Here is a 24,759-nt window from a genome sequence, read left to right as displayed (position 1 = left end):
ATGACCTTAGTCAGCAGTCATGTTGTAATGTTTACTTTTGTCGTTATGTTGTTCTGACACTGTTTTGCTGCGTGACTTGCACGTTTCAGGTCAGCTGAGTGAAAACACTTTAAACAATTCTGAGTTTGTGTGCCAGATTGAACCAGACAGACCTTGGACTAAATGCATCATGGGGGTTGACATCTTTACTGCTCTGTTGTATGTGTTTCTGTCATATTTTTTGCCCACGAGTGATATTGATATTGACCTGAGTGTGACTTAACATCCTGGTTTAGAGTTACCCAGCTGCTGTGTAACCTGAGTGACAGTTGGCATTGAACTGAGTAAGGCTCTGAAATAATCTTTGCCTTTTTCTCTCAGTCTCTTTGGAAGTTTATACTGAACTGTACTACAGATAGGGAACACAGTTTGACAAGAACTCTCAGATTAGTAATATGTGTCCCAAATCTTCTCTTCTGGATTTACTGGGTTTTTCAACACTGGAAAATGCACGATAATCTAACCTATTCTAATAATGTTAACACAATACTGTTTTGACTTGTGTATATCGAAGGTAAATACAGTTAAAATAAACGCTGGGGGCCCAGGCAAGGCCTGTTGACTCTGGGCACCACAGGGCCTGGGATCCTCCTGTGTCTTCTTTCCTGCATGTTGTTTCCCTCTCTCTCTCTCTCTCTCCCAGGTTTCTGAATCGGTCCACTGTTCTGTCTTTAAAATGGAGGCAGGAAAAGCACCATCTGGATATAATTGTTTGACGTTTTTGAGTTGACTGTAGAGAATGGAGCATATTTATTGAAAGAGTTTGTATAAAGATTAAAGGTTGCTTCTATTTACCACAATGGTTTTCAGTTTATAACATGATATCCTGTCTTCTCAAAACATGCATTGTGTTACTGTTTTATTCCTGCTCTCGGCTGTTTAGGGTTATTTTATTTGAGGAGAGACGTGTCTGTACCAAAAATGTATACTCATAGAGAATATTTTTTAACAACAGTCAAAAGACACAAAAAATAAACTTTTTTTCCAATTGAAGTGTGAATGCATGAATTTATTAAAGATGAATCAGAACTGAAGGAGCCTTCAAAGCAGTCAGATGATCTTGTATCTGGACAGTGCAATGAGGAGTAATATATGTCACTTCCTGTTTACACTTGTAATTTTAGTAAACAAACAATAATCGTGCATGAGTGCTGTCCATGACATGCTCCCTGTCATGTAATCTGAAAGAGGAATGTCATTCAAGACTGTCTCTTTCCAATAGCCGACACTGTGAGAATGAGTGAATACAGATTGATCTGTTTCGGCCAGAAAAATTAAAAATGAGAAGAAGCAGTTACTTTGTATATGACTTATAAGAGCGTCATATGTCACAGCTGTTTCATGATGTTACATGTGATAGCCATTGCCACATCTCTTGAGCTTTGGAAACAGGTCTGATATTGTTGCACCTTTTAGGTCTTCTCCTGAGCTGGATTAGACAAAAGCCATTGAAGGATTTTATAAGTAAGACCCCTGAAAAAGGGCAAAAACACACCGCAATTCATTGCACTGCCACAGTTTTGAAATTAAACTTAATCAAGGTCATAAGGTCAAAGCCTTTTGCTCAACATGGTGGCTACAGAAGTATGCAAGTGTAAATATACTTCGACAGTCGTTTTCAGGAACTTTCAGAAACAAACAGCTGAAATGTTTTAAGTCATAATGTTGACTTATAAGTAATCATGTCCTGATAATAATGCATTTTGTTACATCAGTTACATGTTTCCACTTCATCATTTTTGTTGCAGTTGTGTTTGATTAAAACTCGGGTTTTGTTCAGGAGGAAAAAAGTCAGTCATCATGTTTTGTAACTTTATGTTTTAACATATGCAATGCTGACATATGTTTAAAGTGTAGTTTAGCATTGGGTTGAGTCACTGATAATGTTTATTTAACCTTAAGAGCATCATTGTTGGTCAGTGACATGCAGTTGTGAATTATTTCAAATCCCTATTTTTCTTTTGGTAGTGTGGTTTAACACCTCCATGTGGTCTGAAGTTGTACTACAACTTCCTTTTTTCCTCAAAATGAACAGATGGTCTGTAGGTAGCATGAAAGAGGTTTTTTTATTTTCACCATATTGTTCAGTGGTAGCTTTAATGCTGGACTTATATCTAATTAGAGACTATTTTACAACCACCTCAGTCAAATGTTTCCTCTCACATATAAGTTGGTTCACCTATACAGCCCTATGTTTTGTGCAATACTTCTTCTTGAGGTTACAAGAAAACAAGCTCATTAAGAGGGCAGGGTGGGTGAGACTGAACAGAGACCAAGACAAGATGAAAAATCCTCATCATGTACAGCAGGTAAGTCAGTCCCAAAAACACAAAGAAGGTTGCAGCCTTAACAGGGGGATCATTGTGAATGAATTGCAGTTATTTGTTATCAGGGGTTGTTTTCCTCCTAATCATAGTAAAGACATGAGAAATAGATTTCAGTGGTGGTCTTGACTGGTCTTGAAGTAAAATCTGGAGTTCACCCAGTCTGAGCCCGAGAAAAGGGCGAGTGAGAATGATTTTGATTTCCAAGATCTTCAAAAAGTCTGGTGTCCACCAAATAGAGCCATCATATACACATTTATTTGTGTCAAAAACACATGGTTAGGTCAATGAGAATTGGGTTTTTAATATGAAATCTCTGGTATATCTGTAGTGGGATTTAACACCTCCATGTGGTATAATAAATGTACTACATCAGCTGCACCTTTGGTTTCATTAAAACAAGTTCATAGCTGTTGAATCAGTCAACAAGTTCAATGAAGGTTTTTAAACTGTGATCATATATATATATTTTAAATTTACTGTGGACCTTTAAGTACTCATCTGATGATCCTCTATAACCACCTTAGTAAAACCTTTCTCCTCAGAAATAAGTCAGTTCATCTGCATAGCTTCATGTCTTGTGCAATATCTCTGTGCTGACAACAAGCTCACCAGGACAATGTGGACAAGAACCACAGCGACATATATTAATACACATGGAACTCATGTGAGAGATCTGAGAGGGGGGTACTAGAACAAACTCGTTTTCCAGTGTGATGTAAGGGCACTGGTAATTACAATGAGTAAAAAATAATTAGTGAGTTTTGACAAACAGAAACAAGGGGCCACAGCATGAGGATCGGCCTTCAACAGTAAGTCTGGTTGGATTACCTGTTAGACTATACTACTTTTTAAAAACAGAATGTGAGGTTGACTGACGTCAAACAACGTTTAATGTCAGGAGCCTTAAATGTCTAGAAAGTCTCTGCAGCCCTCTATCATCAACCCATTTAAAGAAAGGCTCCAAAGACATTGATGGAAATGTCAACATATGCAATCCTCTCTATTTGAGTTTTGTTTCTGTTGTAAAATTGCTGTGCACACTGGTTTTGCAAGTGTTATCTAGTGACTCAGTGACATTAAAATGGTAGGCAAATTTGCACCTGACTTATGCTATGAAGCCATTGGTCTGATTATTTTTATTTATGATGTAGTTTACATCACAAATGTATGTGTGTGTGGAAAAGGACTTAATCTCAGTCAGCCCTTCTCTTCTCGTTTAATGTGTTGAAGAAAATTGTATTTCATGTTTTCCAGCTTACCTGCCACATATGCACACATGTTGTTCCCGTGAAAGAGGCACATTCCTTGCCGTAATTTTTTCAGGTTTAGTTTTGAAGCTTGGTGAAGGCTTACATGAAATCTCGCGATATGATAAGTGAGTGACGTTATTTGTTACATTCTTACCCAGTATGCAAGCACTGACAAGCCCCTTATATCTACCATAGCCTATACATTCTTGTATGGTATGCAACATGTATGGGCTTCAGTAGGAAATGTTCTTCTCATGTGTGTTGACTTGTAGCAGCGTCAGACGGCTCAACACGTGATCTCTTCCTGTCTCGGTGCTGCTTTCGTCTGCAAACATTAAAACACACCATACTGTTAGGGGGGTTTTTTTTCAATAAAGGCACAACACGTGATTTGTGTTAAAATCCGGTTCAAGCCGTGGAAAAGTAAATGGGTGCTTATCGTCCCTTTCCTGCTGCGACAGAGCTGACACAAGACATTTCCTTGACGTTTTTTCCTCCATACTCTGTCCCACTGGACACCGAATGGGAGGGACTTACTGTGCATCACCTACAGGGGGAATACTAATGAACTATCCACTAAGAAAACACACAGCCTGGAATACAATGAAACATTACTTTTAACCTGAATGTCTTGTTTTTTTCATCATTTTGTTCCCTTCGCGCGGGTGGAGTTGCTGCGCGTGCTGAGCCGCGTGCTGTTTTAAACTGAGAGTAAGTACATTTACAGGCCTGAGAACTTTTTACGCATGTTTCTCTCCTCTTGTCAGAGCTGAAGCAGCACTGCCGACGGACATGAAGCAGTCCAGCTGCAGATTTCATTTTTACTTTTTAGACAAAAAAAACCAAATACATACAGATACAGTCGGCGTGATGTTAAAGGGACATTTGTGTCGCAGTTTGGTGAGTTTGGGTGTAGTAGAGTCTTTGAGGAATGCGGCGTTATAGGAAACCATGGTTTGGGTGGAGACGACAAAACTGAGCCTTCAGCATTTTTTAACCCTCACTATGAGAGGTGAGTGACCTTGGTATCCAAAAAGTAAAAAGGACCTCACCACAATTTAATATCTCAGCGGGTGAGATTAAGAAATGTACAAATTGCGGAGTAGGCTTTACTGAAGAAAGATGGAGCTGTAGCCTATCACATTATAAGGCCCTTTTTTTTTTTAACTCTTTCTCAACTATCAAAAAAGAGCAGTTACACCCCCGACACAGATTAAAACCTTGTTTCTTCTAGATTTAAGTTACTTAAACTGATTTAAAAGTTTGGTGAAACATCACAAAGAGTTTTAAAGAGTCGGTATTTTAAGCAGTTATTGTGCGGACTGGGGGACATCCGGAGGGCAGCACCAAGAGTTGACTCATCACTGTTTGTTTAGTCATTTTGGAATATATGACACATAGTAACATCCTTACAATCAGTCAGGAAGTTGTTGTGTCTGATGCCATTTATTTTGCATCTCAGTATCATGTTAAGGGCCCATGCACACGTTGTATAAAAAATAAATTCTAATTGAATTTCAATTATAAATTCTAATTCTTTGACAAACACTTTCTTTAAAGTCAAATACACTACATATAACTTTTACCCCTTAAATAAACTACTGATGGAAACACATTTCTGTAAGGATCACAATGACTACTTAATAATAAATGAATGAGAACATGTTCAGGTGAGAGTCTATTGATGCCGATACTTCACTAAATTTTCTTCAAATCAGTTTAGCAACAATTAGACGCATGAAACATCTTCTCTGCAACCAGCAGCCAGCTATTAAAGAATACATCTTAATTGAGCAGAATAACCGTCTTCTGCTCGCTTATTAAAGCTTCACACTTTGAAAGAGCTGCTGTTTCACCTGTAACCACACCCAGCAGTGACATAAAAGGACAGTGACCCCGCCCTGAGCACCCCACAGCAAGATGAGAACTCAAAGTGGTCGGCAGTAGATTACATGTTTATCAAGGTTTATGTTTGGATTATCAGAGAACGTAGACAGTACTAATTAAAACTGTCCATCCTGCGTGCCGCTTGATCATCTCAACTGTATCTGCTTTATCTTTGTGAAAGTCAGGACTGCTTTTTAATTAAGCGACCTGGACTTCCTAAGTTGGAGATCTCCCAAGTCCAACATCCAGAGACTGAGTGGGTGTTAGTGTGGGGTGATTGAGCAAACGGCGTGGACGTTTCTCTCCAATGATTGAAAACAAGAAAATCTTGTCCCTCCTTCGAAGGTTGGCGTGACTCAAGATAATCGCTCTTCTGTGGACTGTGTGAAAAGATTGTACTTAGTTCAAGGTTGTTATATCAGTTTTTAGTTTTCTCATGCATGCGGGTTTGTACTGCACTTTATGTGTGAGTAAAGGCAAGTAGCAGCTCGCTGGGTTTTTTTTATTTTATTTTTTTTTTTTTATCTCACAGTGAAGACCAATCAGAGAAAAAAAATACTTTCACTTTTCAAGCACTCAACAGATCACAGAGCCCTTACTGGGGAAAACAGTGTTTAGCCAACATTAGCATTCAGTGTCACTATCCACAAACACTGAGGCATTAAGACAAAGGGCTTGAAAGAAATAATAGATAACAAATGATTGTTCTTAGTGAAGCAACACATGGTTAGGTTTCTTGTTTCTTAGGAATCACAACAACATGTGTTGAAGATCAGTCCTACTGGGAATGAATCAATCACTTCTGGACCGGATGATGAAAATCCCAGTCGAGTGATTTTCTGCAGCTGTATTGTAATGGCCTAATTATCCCTTTAAAAAGAAAATCAAACTAAACGATCAATACATCTTTGTTTGTATAGGCACAACAAAAAGAGCATGAATATGCTATTGAATTTTCTCCTCTCAGTATAACTGGACACATAGCATCAGCTTGTAATATAACCATTAACGATGAGGCAGCTATGGCCTCCATGACATCTATCATGACCTGAATACAAACACCTTGTAGAGTATTTACCACAATGTCTCCTTCTTATGGTTTAATATAAAAAACAGCCATTCAATATTACATCTTTCCACTAAAATCATCTCATTTCAAGAGTTGACATCTTGCGTACAGCCTGTTGTGTTTCAGATCTAAAGTTTCACCAGGACACCCTTTTATCAGGACTCAGCTGACTGTGTACAATGAAAACCATAGAAATGTCCATCTGAAACACTCTTAACATTGATCCCAGCAGATGCTTGTTGTGTTGCTGTTTTGTGTTACTTGTCCTTTGTGATTCGAGCCACTCCTCAAGTGTTTGGATCCTGCCAATAGTGACGGTGATGTACCCACCCAGTGTTCCACTCTGCCTCCTGCCTTAACCTGTTCCTCTATACTCCGCCTCGACTCCTTTTTCCTGCAGCTATAACGTTAAAGTTAACGGATCATTTTATAAAACAAAGTTTCATTAAGTCATTGAATTATTCTAAAGTTAATCAGATGTTTTCTTAATTAATATATGGCTGCCTTAAACTGCTGGCTACTTTCAATTTTGAGTTGTTTTTTTTTCTCCATGTTGTGGTTTTCCTTATCACCTTTCCCAGACACGAAAAAAATGGCATTCACGTCCAAGTTGCCCCTCCCTCTCCTCCCCCCTCATTTCCCAGGAAACATTCAGAGCTATCTGCCCACACTCTTCACCAAAGGGTTCACCCACACACACACACCCTGTGCTCTGTGTGGTCTACTCCGTGTGTGTCGCAGAGTGAACTATGCCCAATCAACAGGTGAACATCCTGTAACGCCTGCAGTGCTTCCACACTCTGTTTGTCTGATTTTATTGGGCATTTTCAACAGCAGTTCTTGTTTAATGACGTCATTTTGACCGGTTGGATGCTGAGTTGTTCTTCTTCCTGTGTGATCCAGATACGTCCCGCTCCTTCAGGATTACACTCACTGTGCTGTGCTGATTATTTCACCGACATGTCAGATATGGCACCACGGTGTGTTATCATTAGTCTACTTCTGATTCTATTTTTGCACATTTCACTGCACCAGCATGCTGCTGCAGCCGGTTCAAGATCAGTCAAAGAGCTGCTGTTTTCCTTTGCATCTCCAGCCACTCGAGTTGCACAGCTGACATTGTCATTCATTGCTTTCAGCAGGACTTGAGAAGATTTGATTCATTTCAGTTGAAGTAAATTTAACAGATTTCACAAATCCGCTTTATTGGCCTGGTATCCTGACACACAAGTAATCAGACTTTTTATTGAGTTCATACAGAATCTTGAAGACATGATGAGACTCTTCTGGCCACACACCTTTGACGAGTTGTTTGAAAATGTTCAGAGTAGCAAGTAAATAAGTTATTTATTTATAGAGCACCTTTCACAACAATAAAATGTTATTAACAGTTAAAAACAGAAACAGCACAGACACGTCATTGCACTCTTTGATCAAAACATGCAGAAAGACAAACACACACGCGACATCCAACTATCAGAAAAAGAAAGAAGAAAAACACAACTACACCTCAGAGAAAAATGGTAACTTTATGCTTCTATCAAGCCAATTTGTGGTAATGGCATGGGAAGATAATGGAATATAAGAGATTCAGATTGTATTAATGTAGCACATGTTCTTTTTTTATGGCCCTCATTAAGACTCAGCATGGCAGTATTTGCTAATAGCTGCTTTTCTGCCCGGCAACTCTTTTGGTCGTCTCCCTGAGAGTGATGGTAAGAAAGTTCTAATGTGGATGCTTTAACATCCTTCAAGACCAGTCGCCAGATTTCTTGTTTTCACAGCCATTGCAATGAAAAGCCTGTACTTAACGAATGATGCTTTCGTGAGAAGACGTGTTTGTATTAGTGTTCTGAAACAGACGGGTTTGATCACTCTTTAAACGACACACACTCGTGGAGACTTCAGACGCCTGTTGTGACAGTTCCACAGCCTTTGTGCCTGTGGTCGGAGGTTTCTCTGTTTACTTCTGTGCACAAACATACAAACAGCAAAAACAAACATACAATGAATGTAAAACTCCCTCCTCTCTCGCTTTGCAGCAGAGCAGCTGGGGCGTGTAGCAACAGCGCAATGGCGAGTCCAGAGGACGTGATCGAGCCGGTGGCGAAAAGCTCAGCGGCCCAAAATCTGGGCAGGAGGCGCTTCATGCACGACATCTACAACTTGAGTCCAGACGAGATAGATGGCCTCATGTCAAGCAGCGGTAAGAAAGGATTCCCTTTTAATAAATACATGAAAGTAATCATATGAGCTTCCCTTTAAAAGTCTAACGGCTATATCAGAAGAACTCCATTAACACAGCTTTCATCTTCTTAATAACAGACGGTCGGCCTTTCCTTGTGGTGCATCATCTTCCTGAGCTGAAAGAGGAGGGAGTGCCGTACTTAATGCCTGGTACTCCTATTACATGCAAAGTGGACAACACGGAGAAATACACAACTCGCTCTAAGGTGAACCTCTAAATCTGTACTTCCATATAAATAAAATCATTTCCTTTGTAGTTTTATAGCCAGCAAACAGAGCGTGTCGTTCAGATTTAGACGTATCCTGGTCGTCACACGTGGCGTTTCTCTGCTTTGAGACTTCTTTCAGGCGTAGAGGCCGTGAGAGGACAGAACACGTCTGTAGATGTGAGGCCTTGTTTTACTACTGGGGCCTTTCATGACAACATGTCTGCCTTTTACATTTTATCTAGATTCATGCCGTGCTTCTTAAACGTCCATGTCACATTTGAACATGAGCGTTCACATTAAAGAGCTTTAGATGTTGTGTTATTGCGTGACTGCACCACGTCTGACCCATAGACAGCGTCACATGTTGCCTTTCCTTTCTAACACACTTAAGAATGTACAGAGATTAGTAAAGCTAAATACTGACAGCTTAGTGTTTGCTTTCTTTATTTTCATGTGATTTTTTTATTTTTATTGAATTGGAAGCAAATAAGTCATAAAAACTATCGGATGCCTGTTTATCATTTGAAGTTTTTGATTTTTCTCCATCATGGTTATGTGAATTATTCCAATAATATCCTCCAGGTCCGTGTGGGAACCTTGTACACAGTACGGCTGACACACGGACATTTCCACTGGACAGTGAAGAGGAAGTACAAACACTTCCAGGAGCTGCATCGAGACCTCTACAAGCACAAGATGATGATTCACTTGCTGCCTCTGGGAAGGTTAGCGTCCCCCTCTGTTTGTCTTAATCATGCAAATGAAGATCTCTCTGTCTTGACAGGCACGCAATACAAGGCTAAGTGATAGGCTGCTGTGAGTTTTTCTTTTCAGATTTTTACAACACTGAGTTGTTTGAATATTCAAATTTCTCTCAAAGGTTTTCAAAGGACAGGCAGCAGCTGAGAGCCATGTCAGAGGAAATGCCCAGCCTGCATGGGACTGAACGCACCAGAAGGACTTCAAGCAAAATGGTATCAGACTAATTCTGTCCATATGAAGTATTCATAGCACAGCCCTTGTGGATACACATTCAATTCCTGCAGAGTGATTCCATCAGCAATATTTAAGTCTCTTTATTTATGACATGCAACGAAAACAGCAATTTTGTGAAGTGCTCCCACTTGTCTGTTTGCTATATTTGAACATTGAATTTGAAATAAATCTCAAAGTGCTACAATAATAAAAACATGAGCATAACAAGAGCTAAAAAAAAAAAAATAACACAAAAGATGCATCTTCACTGTTTAGAGAGGTCAAGTCTTTTCCATCAAGAGGAAGATTTATTTTGGGGCTTTGTATGCCTTAAAGGGATACTTCACCCATTTGCATGAAGCTGTGTATCATTAGAAACATGGTAGTAGTGTTGAATGGTCGTGAATCCAACCCTCATTTTGCCCTGAGACGAGAAAAATGTGTTTTTCTTTGCTTGAAAGTTTTCTTCATGTGATGCAAAAAAGCGTCATATTGCATATTGAGAGACGGGACAGTGAATAGAGTCAGAAATCAGGGCGGGAGAGAGAGAAAAAGGAGCCATATTGCATTTGAACCTGGGTCATCTGTTTGAAGGACAACAGCCTCTGTACACGGGGGGCACAAAATAACCACTAAGCCACTGATGCCACAAGTACAAGCTCTTTAAAAGAGACATTTTTTGTGTGTCCTTAAAAAAAGAAAAAAAAGAAAATCAACAGTCTGTCATTCCCTCAGCTGGTCAGGGAGGGAATTTCACAAACAAGGGGAGGAAGACCGGAAAGGCCTGATCCCCTGTTGTACCGATCTTCGTTCTGGGAGCTGGACACAGATGTTGCTAACTGGGATGTTAGTGTGCACTCTTCTTTTTGTGCACGTTGAACATATTTCAGTATTTGGAGGCTCTGGCTGAGTAGAGAGTTCATGTAATCCAGCCTGGAGGAGATAACGGCGTGGGCGGCTTGTGGGAGTGAGTGATGGGATAAAGAGACTTCTTGCACATGTTTAATGTGGACCTCAAAGGTCATACAAGGGTCAGCTTCTGACATCCAGGTCGTTGATTGATGATGCAGGTGGTTTGTTTTAACTAGAGAAAAATATGCAGGTTATGTTGTATGGCTGGACCTGCTGTGCCCTTGTCAGCTTAAGAACTACAGTGATCTGCTATTCTCATGATATTACAGGGCAATAAAATAGCCTTAAATTCTATTTTTGTGTGAATACACTTTTTTTATTCATGCAGGAAAATGATTCTTGGTCAAAATGATTTTAGAACATTTAAAAAACAAAGTATGGTTTTGCAGTTTTAGTCCAGTTGCATTCATAATATTCCTACTTTCACATCAATATAATGTTGTTTTTTCTATTGTCTTTGTTGCAGAAATACCTTGAAGAGTACCTGAACGGTCTGCTGGAGAATGTGTTTTGTCGGAATGATCACAGCATGGTAACGGCTTTAAAACAAGCTAACACACAGAATGAAAGTGGACCTAATGCGGTATGAAGACTGTTTCTCTTCTTCTTTTTACAGCTTGAATTCCTCTCTGTGGGTGCGCTGTCCTTTGTCACTGATCTTGGACCCAAAGGCTTGTAAGCAAACATTTAAAGAGTGTGTGTTACAGGGGGGGAAAAACAGGGGAAATGAAGAAGTACGTGGGAGAGACTTGATATGTAACATATGTCAACTTGTCTCAGGGAGGGACCCATCTCCAAGAGGTCAGGTGGCCACCGGATTCAAGGCCTGAACTGCATCGGCCACCATCAGATCTGTTTCCGCTGGTCCCGGCGCTGGCTGGTGGTGAAAGACTCCTTCCTGCTGTACATGAACAGAGACAACGGCAGCATCAACTTTGTGTTGCTGTTTGACCCCGAGTTCAAAGTGAAAGTCGGCCGCGCTTACACAGACACCAAATACGGAGTCTGCATTGAGAACTTTGCTCGGTAGGTCAGCTGTGTGTTTGAGTGTGTACACTCAGATCTCCACAATATTGCTCACATTGAAGTCTGGGGTTGTGTTGTCTTTGTGATTCATACCTGGCCTGTTTGTTTTTCTTTCAGGAGCCTGATCATCAAATGCAGCAGCTATAGACAGACTCATTGGTGGAGTCATGAAATCAACCGGTTGGCAGACACTTGTGACTTTCTCAAAGTGCAACGCTTTGGTGGCTTTGCCCCGCCGAGAGAAAACATGCTCACTAAGTGGTCAGAAATGTGAACAACCTTAGATAAGCAGCTGCCTGTTTTAACATGTTTCCCCGTGTCTTTAACTTGCCCGGCTTTTGTTTGAAGGTATGTGAATGGAAGTGGATACTTTGCAGACCTGGCTGATGCGCTTGAACAAGCGAAGGAGGAAATCTTCATCACAGATTGGTGGTAAGAATCGACAAAACCCTCAAACTGTGACATGGATTTGTTTCAGCTACGTGTGAAAGACATTTCTGCTTTGAAGGGTTGTTTTTTTTTTTGTGCCTTGGACCCTCCTTGAAATCTGATTGGCTACCAGAGGTGTCATGCCAAAAGCTGAAACTGTGATTTACCTGAGAAACAGGCTGCTCATAGCTTTGAATTTCATGTCATTGTTGCATATTTCCTTTTAAATATTCTTCATTGTAAACTATGTAGAAATGTTTTGGTGCTGAAAAAGTGCCTATACAAACTGTATCTTTATATTTTTTAGTGCAGGAGTTTGCATGACCTTTTTGAAGTGCTGTTTATTATAACTTTGTCCATACATATTTACATATTTAGCCAAGCTAAAGAGACGTTTATGTTGCTATTCTCTTGTGTTAATTCAAACGGTAGAGATAGAAAAGGAATGTGCAAACAACGTAATACGTGCCCTGCATAAGTCAAAACATCTGGACATGCTCTTTGCTGCTGTAAATAAGATGTTGTGTGTTATGTCTCACAGGCTCAGCCCTGAAGTTTTCCTCAAGAGACCAGCGACTGATAACTACTGGCGTCTGGATCATATACTGAAACGCAAAGCGGTAGAGTTGCTCTCTGTCTTTTTCTTTTTTTCTTTTTAATTAATCAAAATGAATTTGACTAAAACCTGGCGTTATGAACGTGTCCATGCAGGAACAAGGAGTCAAAGTGTGCGTCCTGCTGTACAAAGAGGTGGAGATGGCCCTCGGCATCAACAGCGAGCACAGCAAGAGGACTCTTATGAACATGCACCCCAACATCAAGGTCGGCCTTGACATCCTCACGTGATTTCATTAGCAAACTACAAAAACACGACATCTTGTATTCACAATCTGAACCGCTCATGTCTGTCAGGTGATGCGTCATCCTGACCACGTCTCCGCCGTTGTGTTCCTGTGGGCTCACCATGAGAAGATGGTGGCCATTGACCAAACAGTAGCCTTTGTGGGGGGGATTGACCTGGCGTTTGGGAGGTGGGACAACAGTCAGTACCGGCTAACTGACTTGGGTTTGAAGGAGAAGGCAGACGAGGCCCTGAAACCAGATACTGTGGTAAAAAACAGTCTTCTATAGCTCTTCTGTGGTCTCTGATTATTTGCTTATTGTTGTTCCTAAACCAGTGTGCGTTGAATGTACACACTCTCCACACTGACTGATGTCTCTGTCAACTAGGACAATGGTGTGGCTGAGGGTCAAAAACCCCCTGAACCAGATAAGCAAGCAGAGCAGGACCCCGGGGATCTGACTGGCAACACTAAACTGTGGCTTGGCAAAGACTACAGCAACTTTATCAGGAAAGATTGGGTCCAACTGGACAGACCGTTTGAAGGTGAATTATCTAAATCTCTCCCAGTATCGCACACACACACACACACACACACACACACACACACACACACAGTCTGGGAGCTAAAAAGGATTGCTCCCTATATTTTGCAGATAACATCGACCGTACTCAAGTTCCTCGCATGCCGTGGCGTGATCTGTCTGCGGCTGTTCATGGCAGAGCTGCCAGGGATGTGGCCCGTCACTTCATCCAGCGCTGGAACTTCACCAAGGTTAGACTCAGAGGACATCTTCAAATGTTCAGTCTGACGAAAGCTGCCTGAATTAGATCGTAGGATTTGGCCTGAATAAGCATGATATGATTATAAACATTGTGGTCATCTTGCAGCTCCAGTCTACGATACACAACTTGAATCAGTGGCTTCATCTAATTCAGCTGCATCAGTCATCTGGAGGTGTCGAGTTGTCCTGAACTAAAAATGATCTCATTTAACTCAAAATAAATAGTCTGAGACTTGTAATAAGATTTCTATCTATGGAAGTGCTATTCTTCCCAGCCTCTTCTGTGATAACCCTTTTTTTGATTTGACTCAGGTACTTACAGAGGATGCTAGGACGATGCTTCTGTAGGAGTGACTCACAGGAAGGTTTAAAAAAAAAAAAAAAAATCGTTTTGTTTTGTCTTTTCCAGATCTTTAAAAACAAGTACAAGGACGACTTCTACCCGTACCTCCTGCCCAAGTCTCACTGCACTGCTGACAACCTCACATACACTGTGCCTGGCTCCACAAAGGCCAAAGTGCAGGTATGTATGCCTGGATTAATTCACAACATGTGTGAACTCACCAAGCGTTCGGCCACAGGAGCAGTGAACTGCATATACCCTGACAGAGCAGGGGGAGCAATTCAGGGTTAAGGACATGTTGCTGATCGAACCCTCGACCTTCCGGTTGAGAGACGATGACTCTACTGCCCCTATTTAAATGCAGCCGCATGCTATCTAAAGCGATATAAATCATGACGTTTAGCTTCATAAAAGTTCTGTCAGCGGTGTGGTTGTGTCTTTCTTGTCACAGTGCATTGTAAGTTTCTCTCTCAGGTGCAGTTATTTGGTTAATGTTGTGTTTCTTTTGCCTTTACAAGTGCGTACAGTCTGTTATACAAAGACTGTTCCCACGTGATGTCAGCGTGCCAGATAAATCAGACTCTCTGTTCACCGTGGGTGGCAGCCCTGCTGCAGAACAGTGGCCAGTTGTAAAACAAGCTCGCCGAGCCTTGAAGACAGAATAACAAAACGCTGTACACTCGAAAGCAGCCAGAAAGCTGTCCTCTGCACAGAAACACAACCTTCACACACAAATGATGACAACACAAAAAACTCTGTGTACAATGACAGACATTCGTGAAAGTCCTTCAATCACTGAACCGACCAAGACCATTGCCAAGTAGGTTTAAAGGCCCTGCTTGTTCCTACTCTTCCTCATTTTACATTGTGCAACACACAGATCAAGCAGCAATTCACATGTTTCTGTAGAATACAACAAAGAGATGCTGTTCTAGCTTTTGAAGAGCAGCTAGAGCGTTCAGAGTTTTTTTGATTTATTTATTTATTTTTGCAACGGCAGATGGTGGAACAAGAGTAAATCCTGTTGAGAAAAATCACCTCCAACATGTTTATCCTCTCCGCTAAAGCCAGAGAAAACAAATGCACTGGCAGAGTTTGTTAGGAGGGACGAGTGGAAGCATCTTATTTACTTTGGGAAATGGTGTGTGGACAAAGAAAAAAAACACAAAAGGATCTGAAGCACAACTAGAGGACTTCTTTCTCTGTTGATTTTAGGAAAAAGTAATTCAGTAGACGATACGTGATGTAACTTTGTAAAGACACAGCCATCAGTTATTATTCACTGCCTGACAGAATAAATTCAAAAGACCTGACATATTAGCTCATAAAATAAAGGAGAAGCACAAAACCTTCTCTCAGTACCAGTATCGTTATTCTCGTTCACGTTTATCTGCTGTTGACGTTTTCGGGCTGTGCGTGTTTTCCCAACAATACATTTTGCTGTGTGTGTTTTTTATTCTTTTGTGTGTTCTGACCTGTAACCCTAAACCTCGCTCCCCATTATGCCTATCAGGTGTGGTTGATCCTGGAGCCGGAGAGCTTACAGAGTAACCACATATGCAGAGTAGAAGTCAAATGTTGCTGCATTAGATTAATGAGCACTCAGAATCTGTACTTATCTTTCATTTATTTCAGTTCTACATCGAGATCTTATTGAATGTGATACGAGCTGATCAAAATGTGTAAACAAAAAGGTTTATTAACATCTCAATACAGTATACATAGGGAATGAAATGTGTTTTTTAGTATTAAGGGCAATTAGTTAATTTACCAAAAAAAAGGATATCAGTGGTTATTTTTCTGCAAAGAGCTTGTCACTGATTCTACTGCAATAATAATATTTTCACAACATGGCAGAAATAAAATCAGCCGAGAAAAGAACTAAAGATCAGAGTTTAGGTGAAACATGTCTTCTTAATGTAACCACAGGTGCCATGATGGAAACACTGAATGCGGTGTGATAATCGAAGCACATTAAGTGACATGATGTTTTTGTGTCCTTTCTTTCAGGTGTTGCGCTCTGCCGATCGTTGGTCGACCGGAACCTGTGAGAGCTCGATCCTCAACGCTTACATCCACACCATCGAGAACAGCGAGCACTACATCTACATCGAGGTAACGCAGGAAGACTGTGTGAAATCAATCCCATATTCCTAACATCAACATGACCTAAGACTGCTTTAGTCTTAGGCCCATGGGAGGAGGAGTGACGTTGTGACTGCTGCATGTAGCCTTTGTATAAAAGCAAATATTCTCATTATAGTGTCGTATAGCCGACTCTTTAGCTCTGTTTGCTACTTCTGCGTCTTAGTTTTTTTTACGTCACATCTAACCTTGAGAAGAAATAAAGGTAAGGAAACTGAACAGACCCTTAGGAGCTTTTGTGTTGTTTTAAGTGGCAACATCTTCGTATTAAAACAAAATGAGCTTTGACACATAAAGAAATAAGTTTAATGATTTATGAGTTGAACTATTTTTAGTGTGTGATTTTACCTCACATGCCATCAACATAATATTTTCACATTGAGAGTTTCTGTAGCCAATGTGTGTCCAGACTTGAGTCTGAATTCAATCACAGCTCAGACGCTTCTTGCCAGCTACCTGCCTGTTTAAGCCCACCGCATACTGAGCCACCATCTGCCTTCTCTCTGCCCTCAGAACCAGTTCTTCATCAGCTGCGCCGATGGGAAAACTGTCTACAACGGGATCGGTGATGCAATTGTGGAGCGGATCTTGCGTGCACACAGGTCTGCTTTTAAGATTCTTACTAGATTCACATATGTGGCACTTCATTCGTTTTGTTCACACATTCTTGAACCTTGAAGTCACAAAGCAGTTTCACGTAAATAATAAAGCAGGATAGAATCATGAGTGACCAGGTGTGTGTTCACGATGTGTCTCCTGCAGAGAGCAGAAGAAGTACAGAGTGTTCGTGGTGGTTCCTCTGCTTCCTGGGTTCGAGGGAGACATCAGTGCAGGCGGTGGAAATGCCATCCAAGCTATTCTGCACTTCACTTACAGGTAAGTGCCTTTTTCCTCCAATTTGTAGGCTGCACTCAGCCCAGCACAGTAAGCATTTTAACGTACATCAACCACAGGAAATTAACAACCTCTGAACCTTCACCCACTTTTACAGACAAGTTCAAAATGGTTCCGAGTGGCGTTGCAAATACTCAAATCGTTTTTCTCCGCCTCCTGTTTGTGCTCATGTTTAGAGATTCACATGTAGTGTCATTTGATATTTTCAAGGTCTGGTCAAAGAATTGTTAAACATGTGAAACCATCCTGCAGCCAGTCAGTAGAAGGAGCAGCAGATGTGTTTGGCCTCACTGTTATGCTGCGATCATGTCGTCCATCTTTTTTATGCAGTCGATCTTGTCGTCATTTGAATCGTTTTTTACTGTCCTACGTAGGACCATGTGCCGAGGGGAGCACTCCATCCTGTCCAGACTTAGTGAAGGTTAGTTTTGTTTTTCATCTCAACAGTCTGATGTCACAAAGTACCGCCTCTTTTCATTCTAACACCGATGTCTTTCTTTCCACTTATTTCACCTTTAAACAGAAGCTTGAAATCTTCCCACCTCTCTACATGTTCACCACTGTCTTCTTCGTCTTTTTTCAAATCCATTTTACAGTCCATACCTTTTATGTGAGTTTCTTACTAAATTTTCCGTGCTTTTTAACATGATGTCTTACAAGTGACTGGATTCTTGTTTTGCTCCTCCAGTTAAGGACCAGTGGACTGAATACATCTCACTCTGCGGCCTGAGGACACACGCCCAGCTCTCCCAGTCGCTCGTCACAGAGCTCATCTACGTTCACAGCAAGACCCTCATTGCTGATGACCGCTGCTATATTATTGGTGGGTTATAAACAGCAAAAAAAAAACCTCATTTATATCCTCCAAAATTCCCTTTAAGGAAACTGGTGTTAATTAAAACGTTCCAAGTGAACACATTTTAAAAAATGAGTTAATCAAAGGATGATATTTAATGTTTTCTTATCCTCTTTTTTTCCTTTGTGAAGATCACACAAGGACGAGATTTCAGTTTACTAGAAGCCAATATTACAAAGTTGTCACAACTTCAACATGTTCACTATAGTTTAAAAAAAAGCACATGCCTTCTGTTACAAAACCAACATTTCTTACTGATTCCTATCAGTCAGTTCTGCATTGTTTTACTCTACTATGCCATATTTCAGATCATATTTAGTTTCAGTCTTTCACATTGTTTTTAATTTATTTTACATTACTTATTTTTACTCTCCTTGTCTGCACAAACATGTAGAGAAACTGGTCAAACCTGTAGAGCATCCCTCATTCAGAAGGAGACGTCCGTCTGATATGATTGTGTATTTAATTCTGCTGTGATTTTGGAGCTTTACTAGTTTTGTCATCATGGTGCCTCTGAATAAAAGCTTGTAAACGCCTGGTCTTCCCACATATGTTCCAGGATCTGCCAACATCAACGACCGCAGCATGCTGGGCAGCAGAGACAGTGAGATGGCTGTGTTTGTGGAAGATGAAGAGAGGGTCCCGTCTGTCATGGGCGGGGAGGAGTACCAGGCGGGACCCCTCACACTCGCTCTGCGCAAAGAGTGTTTCAGGTGGGCACGGTGCATCTCCAGAGATGATTCTACTTCTAATAGAGGTGTACATCCTGCCTAGGATGAAAACCTCCTGAAAAATATACTATACGATTAATTATAAACGTTGAACTTTTACCATGTTGTAATATGTAAAATAAACTGAATCTTTGCATTGTTTAAATGTTCAACTCTAGAGTCCTTGTTGGTGCTTCTTCAGACCCCAGCATCAACATTGAAGATCCAATCAGTGACGATTTCTTCTTCTTGGTCTGGAACGCAGCTGCTAAACAGAATGCCATCATTTATGACCAGGTGACAAACTTTTCTTTCTTTTTTTTTCATTATAAGATATCCAAAGTCCAGTGATAAATATGAACCGCCAGAACAACTAAAATAGAAAAAACAGCTTATTAACATTCTTGTTATCGCTGTTTGTATTATACTATGTCTTTACTATATATTTTTTCCTTTTTCAAGATTTGCCCTCTCTTTTTTTAGAGACACAGGACAGTAATAATATTTTATTAAGATAAGATTTTATTTGTAATGCACCTTACATTTAAAAGAAAATGTCAAAGTGCTACAAGTACCATAAAAACCATTAAAACAGTTGCAAAAGTCAAACAATTAAAATCAGGCAGAGTTAAGAACCTGAGCATAAAACAAGATCTAAAAGCAGTGTTTTTCTTTTAAGACAAGGCTCTTGTAAAAATGAATGTTTTCAGTTCCTCAGTAGATAGTGTTAGAGTGAAGAGAGAGAGTGGCTGGATTCAAACCCAGGCGAGGTCACCAGACCCCCTATATCATCAGTTCCATTCATTTTTTTAAAGATCTGTACAGGATGTACTTTTCCATAATTTGACAATCTCTTGGTGCAGCCATGATAAAACCTGTCTTTATCATTATTGGGTAATCCTGTCCGGTCCCCAAGTAGGCTGAAATAGTCCTTTTTAGGGGGTGGGTAAGAAATCTGGAGAGAGAGTGAATGCAGGAAAGGAGCCACAGGATGGATTTGAACCTTGGCCGCCTACCTGGAGGACTATATATAGGCCATGAGCGCCCCAGGCAGGCGTAGTCTTGACCATGTAAACCTGTGTATGTACTTAAAACTACACTACATAAATATTCACCAGGCCCTCTGTGTATATTTCATTGATTGTATCTCAACTCCTCCTCCTCAATAATATCACACCATCGATCCAAATAAAGCCTCTCTGACCTTCATGTCTTTAATAAACAGCTTGTAAAAATCCGTTTTAATGTCCTCAGGTTGATTCTGATCTCTAGGTGTGACCTTTCAAAGCACACAAAGCCATCGTTAAAGAATTGATTTCATCCATAGATTTATTGTTTCATCTTTTGTTGATCCCTCGGCTGCTGTGTCCTTCTTGCAAACAGGTCTTCAAATGCCTGCCGTACAACATGGTCCACAGCATGCGGCTGCTGAAGGAGTACTCCAGCGAGGAGCGCCTCTGCGACACAGACCCTGAAAAGGCTGCAGAGGAGCTGAAGGCCATCAGAGGGCTGCTGGTTCACTTCCCTCTGAGGTTCCTGTGTGAGGAGAATCTGTTACCCCCTCTGGGCACCAAAGAGGGCATGGCTCCTGTCGGGCTGTGGACGTAAGCACAGCTCAGACCACGACGTGGCAGTTCAAGGGCTGCTGTACCACATGCTCCGTAATCACATGGTCAGCACAGCACACTAAAGTAGTTGTAGCACTGGCTCTTCAATACGTGAGGCAAAGATATCACTCATGAGACCTTTTCACACACATGACTTCCTGAACGTTTCAGAACTCCCCGAGTTGCCCTTTCACACATGACCCTCGCTGTGGGAGATTTCCCCCGTTGATCAGGAGGAGGGGGGGATCTCAGGAGCCCGGTGATGACATCATAAGGATGCTGCTGTAGTTACCGTAGTAACTGTAGTGAGCTACAGTTCTAGCTTGATTAGGCCATTCATTAGTCCTACAACACAAGTCCCGGGCCAGAATCCACTTATTCACAGAAGTCTGACGACTACTTTCAGACCATCTTCTACTTGACTTATTACATCACATAATAAGTGCTTACTAATGACTAATAAGAAGCCAGTACACTACTAATTAGCATCCTAATAAGCAACTAGTTATGACCTTTATTTGAAGTGTTACCTTCAAAGCCATGTGTGAGCACTATGGACACCTGCGTCCTTTTCTCCATGTTTGAGGTGTTCATGCAAGATCCATCCCAAACTGCATAATCTACAGTAGGTGTGTTAAAGAAATGCGATTTAGAATGACTTTAGTGAGACTAACATTTTTACTCCTTTTTTTTAAGTCTAGTTTTAATTGAACTAACTTGAATACGGTGTAAAACGTACAGAGTGTAAAGTTTACAACGTATCCAAGATGGCAGGAAAAGCAACGTAGCGCTGTAGCTCACCCTTTATATAACATACTGTGTGTTTAGACGTGTTTAAAGTATCGACCAATGAGTGGAGAAGAACACGGCGATGAGCAGAAAATAATATGAAGCAGCTTCATTACGTCTACAAAGATGACCCTGGTTACATCATATAAACTTCACGACCCCCACCCACCCCTCGCTCATAGGGATTTTTTTCTGAATATCTCCTGCTGTGTTCACACATCAGCTCACCATGACTTGTCTGGATAAAGTCAGGGGGGTAAACATGCAGCCGTTTGCATTCACACATGCAGTCCACCCTGAAAAAAAACATTTTCAGGACTTTTGTTGTTGTGAATAGAGCTTTTGATGTTTTGTGCCGTCTTTGTGACTGACAATGAGCTAGTCTGAACATAACCACTAAAATGTTGATTTTATGAGGATTATCTATAAGAACAGTAGGTTCATCAGCTGTATTTGCCAGTTTGTTCTCGTCGTCTGCTCCAGAAACTTCTTCAGCACAATCTGAACCGACGCGAGTGAAAAGAAAAAAAAAAGCACAAATGAATGTATGAGTCAGTGAGGATGTGAGGTTGTATTGGAAACCTAGCATCTCACATGATCTGGGAACATCGTGTACAGTTACTGGTGCAAGGTTTTTAGGTGGAAGGCTCTGTCTCTCTCTCTCTCTCTCTCTCTCTCTCTCTCTCTCTCTCTCTCTCCCTCTCCCTCCCTCTCCCTCTGAGGCTTCACCTCTCACTGCAGTGCCAGCAAATCTGTCAGAACATTTGTGGTTGTTATGGTGACGGATATAAAGAGATGACTGGATTGGAGCTGAAACACAGACTGGATAGGGTAGAAAAGAAGAATACTGATAACGTCTTAAATCATGATGGTGTTTTGGGGAAAAGAGACGGGAATACGCAGAGAGAGAAAAGGACGGACGATTTCTGTGGACGCCAAATCATTTGAATAGTTTTTGGATACAAGATCAGGTGGGAAAAGGTGGGAGTGAAATACAAGCAGGACGAGATAATGAAAGGCTGTTAGGCTGATTTACCGTTAATTGTTGCATTTTCTCTTTCAAAGTCGCCATGACAACCAAGTGAGTTATTATTTAACCGTGTTGTCTGCAGAACAGAACATTCCTCTATCCACTCAGCTCTGACAAAGCGTTTCTCGATTACGTCCACAGTTCTGTGTCCAGGTGCCATAAAATGTCCAGAATATCTGCCCTATAATAATGCACTCACAGCAAACAATTGCTCGAGTGCATTACATTTACATAAGTGTTAGATTGAGCTTTGTCTTCAGACTCAGACACGTTTATGAATCCCAGAGTGACCATTCAGTTTCACACCTTACCGAGGCAATTAAACAACTAAAAGCCCTAAAAACAGGTAGACAGGCAGGCTGCTGGGTCTCACACAGCGGAGCGAGTCACTCCCACGGTTAGAGCGTTATCGCGCGTTAGGTCCTATTTTTCATCTTAAAATGCAAAGAATTGTCTACTTTTTAAAATCAATATATAGGTGTACTTTATTGACGCCAAACAGGGAAATGTTGATGTAAGAGGAACAGATTATCAAATCCAATACAACAGAAGAATAAATACAAAGTAGATACTGTACGTCCTCACAATAAATAAATGAATTTAGCATAGCATTACTTCTTCGTCTCAATTAAGAAACACGAATAAGTCCAGGATGTCAAACTACAATGTTGTTTTTTTTTCTGCTAATTCCCTTTACTGAGCCGTGAAAATCTGTTGATCAGTTTGGAACGATGTGACAGTGGACCAGTGATGAACCAAGGGCCCTTGAAAGTTTGGAAATGTCACGCAAGAGTTGAACAGATCAAACGCTGAGTTGTCACTTTATGTCGAGACGATGATGATGATATATCTGCTGGATGCACTTGACTATTTAACAGGCGTTTGGTGAAAGGAATCAGACCAAGACGAGAGCTTTCTTTAACCTCACTTTTTACTGTGCAATGTTTCTGAGACCACTTTATGCTTTCATAGTTAGTCACACGGCACCCTGTTCATTCAGTGCCTTTGTAAAGCTTCTGTTCCATCACCAGCAGAGAGACAGACGATATGTTGTTTCTGGTCTTTGTGAATGGGGCTTAATGTCTCATATTCTCAACCTTTTCTTCCATCATGTTCTCGCCTGAGATTTATATGAGATGCAAATGAAGGACTGTGCCATGTTTTCAGAGAGGCCTGTATCTACATGGCATGATCACGCTGTCATGCAGCTCAAACTCTTGATAAGTGGGAAGCGGTCGTAGCGATGGCAGAGATTGCGTACAGATTGCTTCACGGCCTTTGGAGACCGGCCCACAAGTCATCAACACTACCTGTGTGGTTTCAGTGCAAACTTGTCCATGAATGTGACAGATGATAAGTATCCCACAGGAATGCTGCCTTACGCTACATGAAGCACCTCTCACAGAGGACTCAGAGAGACCATCTGTGTTTTAAAAATGGTGCAACGCCATGCTGCAGAACTATTCACTTTAATGAGTCTTTGCACACCACAAGCGGAGGACGTTCTGGCCTCTCTGAAACAACACTGAATGGTTGCCTTGTCTCTGTTTAATGGTTTCCACTGAAATGTCTTTAATTAAAAGTGACCTTGTACTTTTTCTATGAAACTATTTTAGATTTTTTATGACCGTAAGAGCCAGCATTACAAAACAGGTTCATGTAAATAACACTGATAATAACTTGTTTTTAGCCTGTCCCTTTAATCCATAACAGTCACTGTGTGTTAACTGATTTGTATGCTTTTCTGTACATCAAGGTTATTACATCAAAATATTATGTTTAGGCTAACACTCAGGAGAAGAAATATTATAAATGTTTTTACTTTATTCACTTAGTATAGTTGTAAACAGCGTGTGCTTTACTGTGTATTACTTTGCTTTTCTCAATAAAATAGTTTTGTATTGAATTTTCTTTTCTCTGCCTTGATTTAAAAACTTTAAGAGTACTGTGTTTATGTCAGAAGACACTGTTTGTAATGCTATTAGTTGTGGGTCTGTATTTATTCATTGTTAACTGTAGTGCAGGACGACACTAAACATGGAGTTTAAACAGAGTAGGAGGACAGGACAGACTGCCAAATGCTGACGCATAGACTATAGAAGTATACAGAGACTTTAACAAAGAGAACGAGGAAACAATCCAAAATATAAATAAAGAACATAAAGTAAGAAACGAGGTAAAGAAGAGAGGGAGACAAAGGGGACGAGGGAATGATACTGATTGGTGAAGATGTTGATAGGATGGAAAAGGGTGTTTTGGTGTTCTATGAAGGTCTTAATGTGGTGTGAGGGTCTGAGTCTTTGTTGGAGGGTCTGCAGGAGAAGTTTTGGGGTCTTTATCGGTCTTCATAAACGTGTAAAGAAAGTTTAGTGTCAGTTAATGAAACGAA

At 40.8% G+C, this 24,759-nt stretch overlaps 1 protein-coding gene across 1 annotated transcript; it reads left to right on the top strand.

Moving 5' to 3' along the window:
• The first annotated feature begins 3,988 nt into the window (after positions 1-3,988).
• Positions 3,989-24,276, top strand: pld2 (phospholipase D2). The gene is made up of 24 exons (XM_079355791.1): positions 3,989-4,327; positions 8,615-8,778; positions 8,898-9,025; positions 9,611-9,753; positions 9,909-10,002; positions 11,382-11,447; positions 11,532-11,590; positions 11,696-11,941; positions 12,059-12,202; positions 12,290-12,373; positions 12,912-12,990; positions 13,082-13,192; positions 13,283-13,480; positions 13,601-13,757; positions 13,868-13,986; positions 14,406-14,519; positions 16,350-16,454; positions 16,998-17,086; positions 17,247-17,360; positions 17,753-17,799; positions 18,067-18,201; positions 18,794-18,947; positions 19,124-19,241; positions 20,328-24,276. The coding sequence occupies exons 2-24, from the start codon at positions 8,646-8,648 to the stop codon at positions 20,550-20,552; spliced, it is 2,862 nt and encodes a 953-aa protein (XP_079211917.1). The 5' UTR covers positions 3,989-4,327; positions 8,615-8,645; the 3' UTR covers positions 20,553-24,276.
• Positions 24,277-24,759: the final 483 nt, after the last annotated feature.

Source organism: Symphodus melops (assembly GCF_947650265.1).
Source record: "Symphodus melops genome assembly, chromosome: 11".
Classification (NCBI taxonomy): Eukaryota; Metazoa; Chordata; class Actinopteri; order Labriformes; family Labridae; genus Symphodus; species Symphodus melops.
The sequence above is the reverse complement of the archived record's forward strand: the minus strand, read 5'-3'. Positions and strand labels throughout refer to the sequence as shown.

What these genes read in the sequence shown, in the direction of transcription:
- pld2 (XM_079355791.1), top strand. Translation starts at nt 8,646, where the DNA reads ATGGCGAGTCCAGAGGACGTGATCGAGCCGGTGGCGAAAAGCTCAGCG. An exon ending in ATTCTGCACTTCACTTACAG is followed by an intron (nt 17,361 to 17,752) that starts GTAAGTGCCTTT and finishes TGTCCTACGTAG; the next exon opens with GACCATGTGCCGAGGGGAGC. An exon ending in CCTGTCCAGACTTAGTGAAG is followed by an intron (nt 17,800 to 18,066) that starts GTTAGTTTTGTT and finishes TTGCTCCTCCAG; the next exon opens with TTAAGGACCAGTGGACTGAA.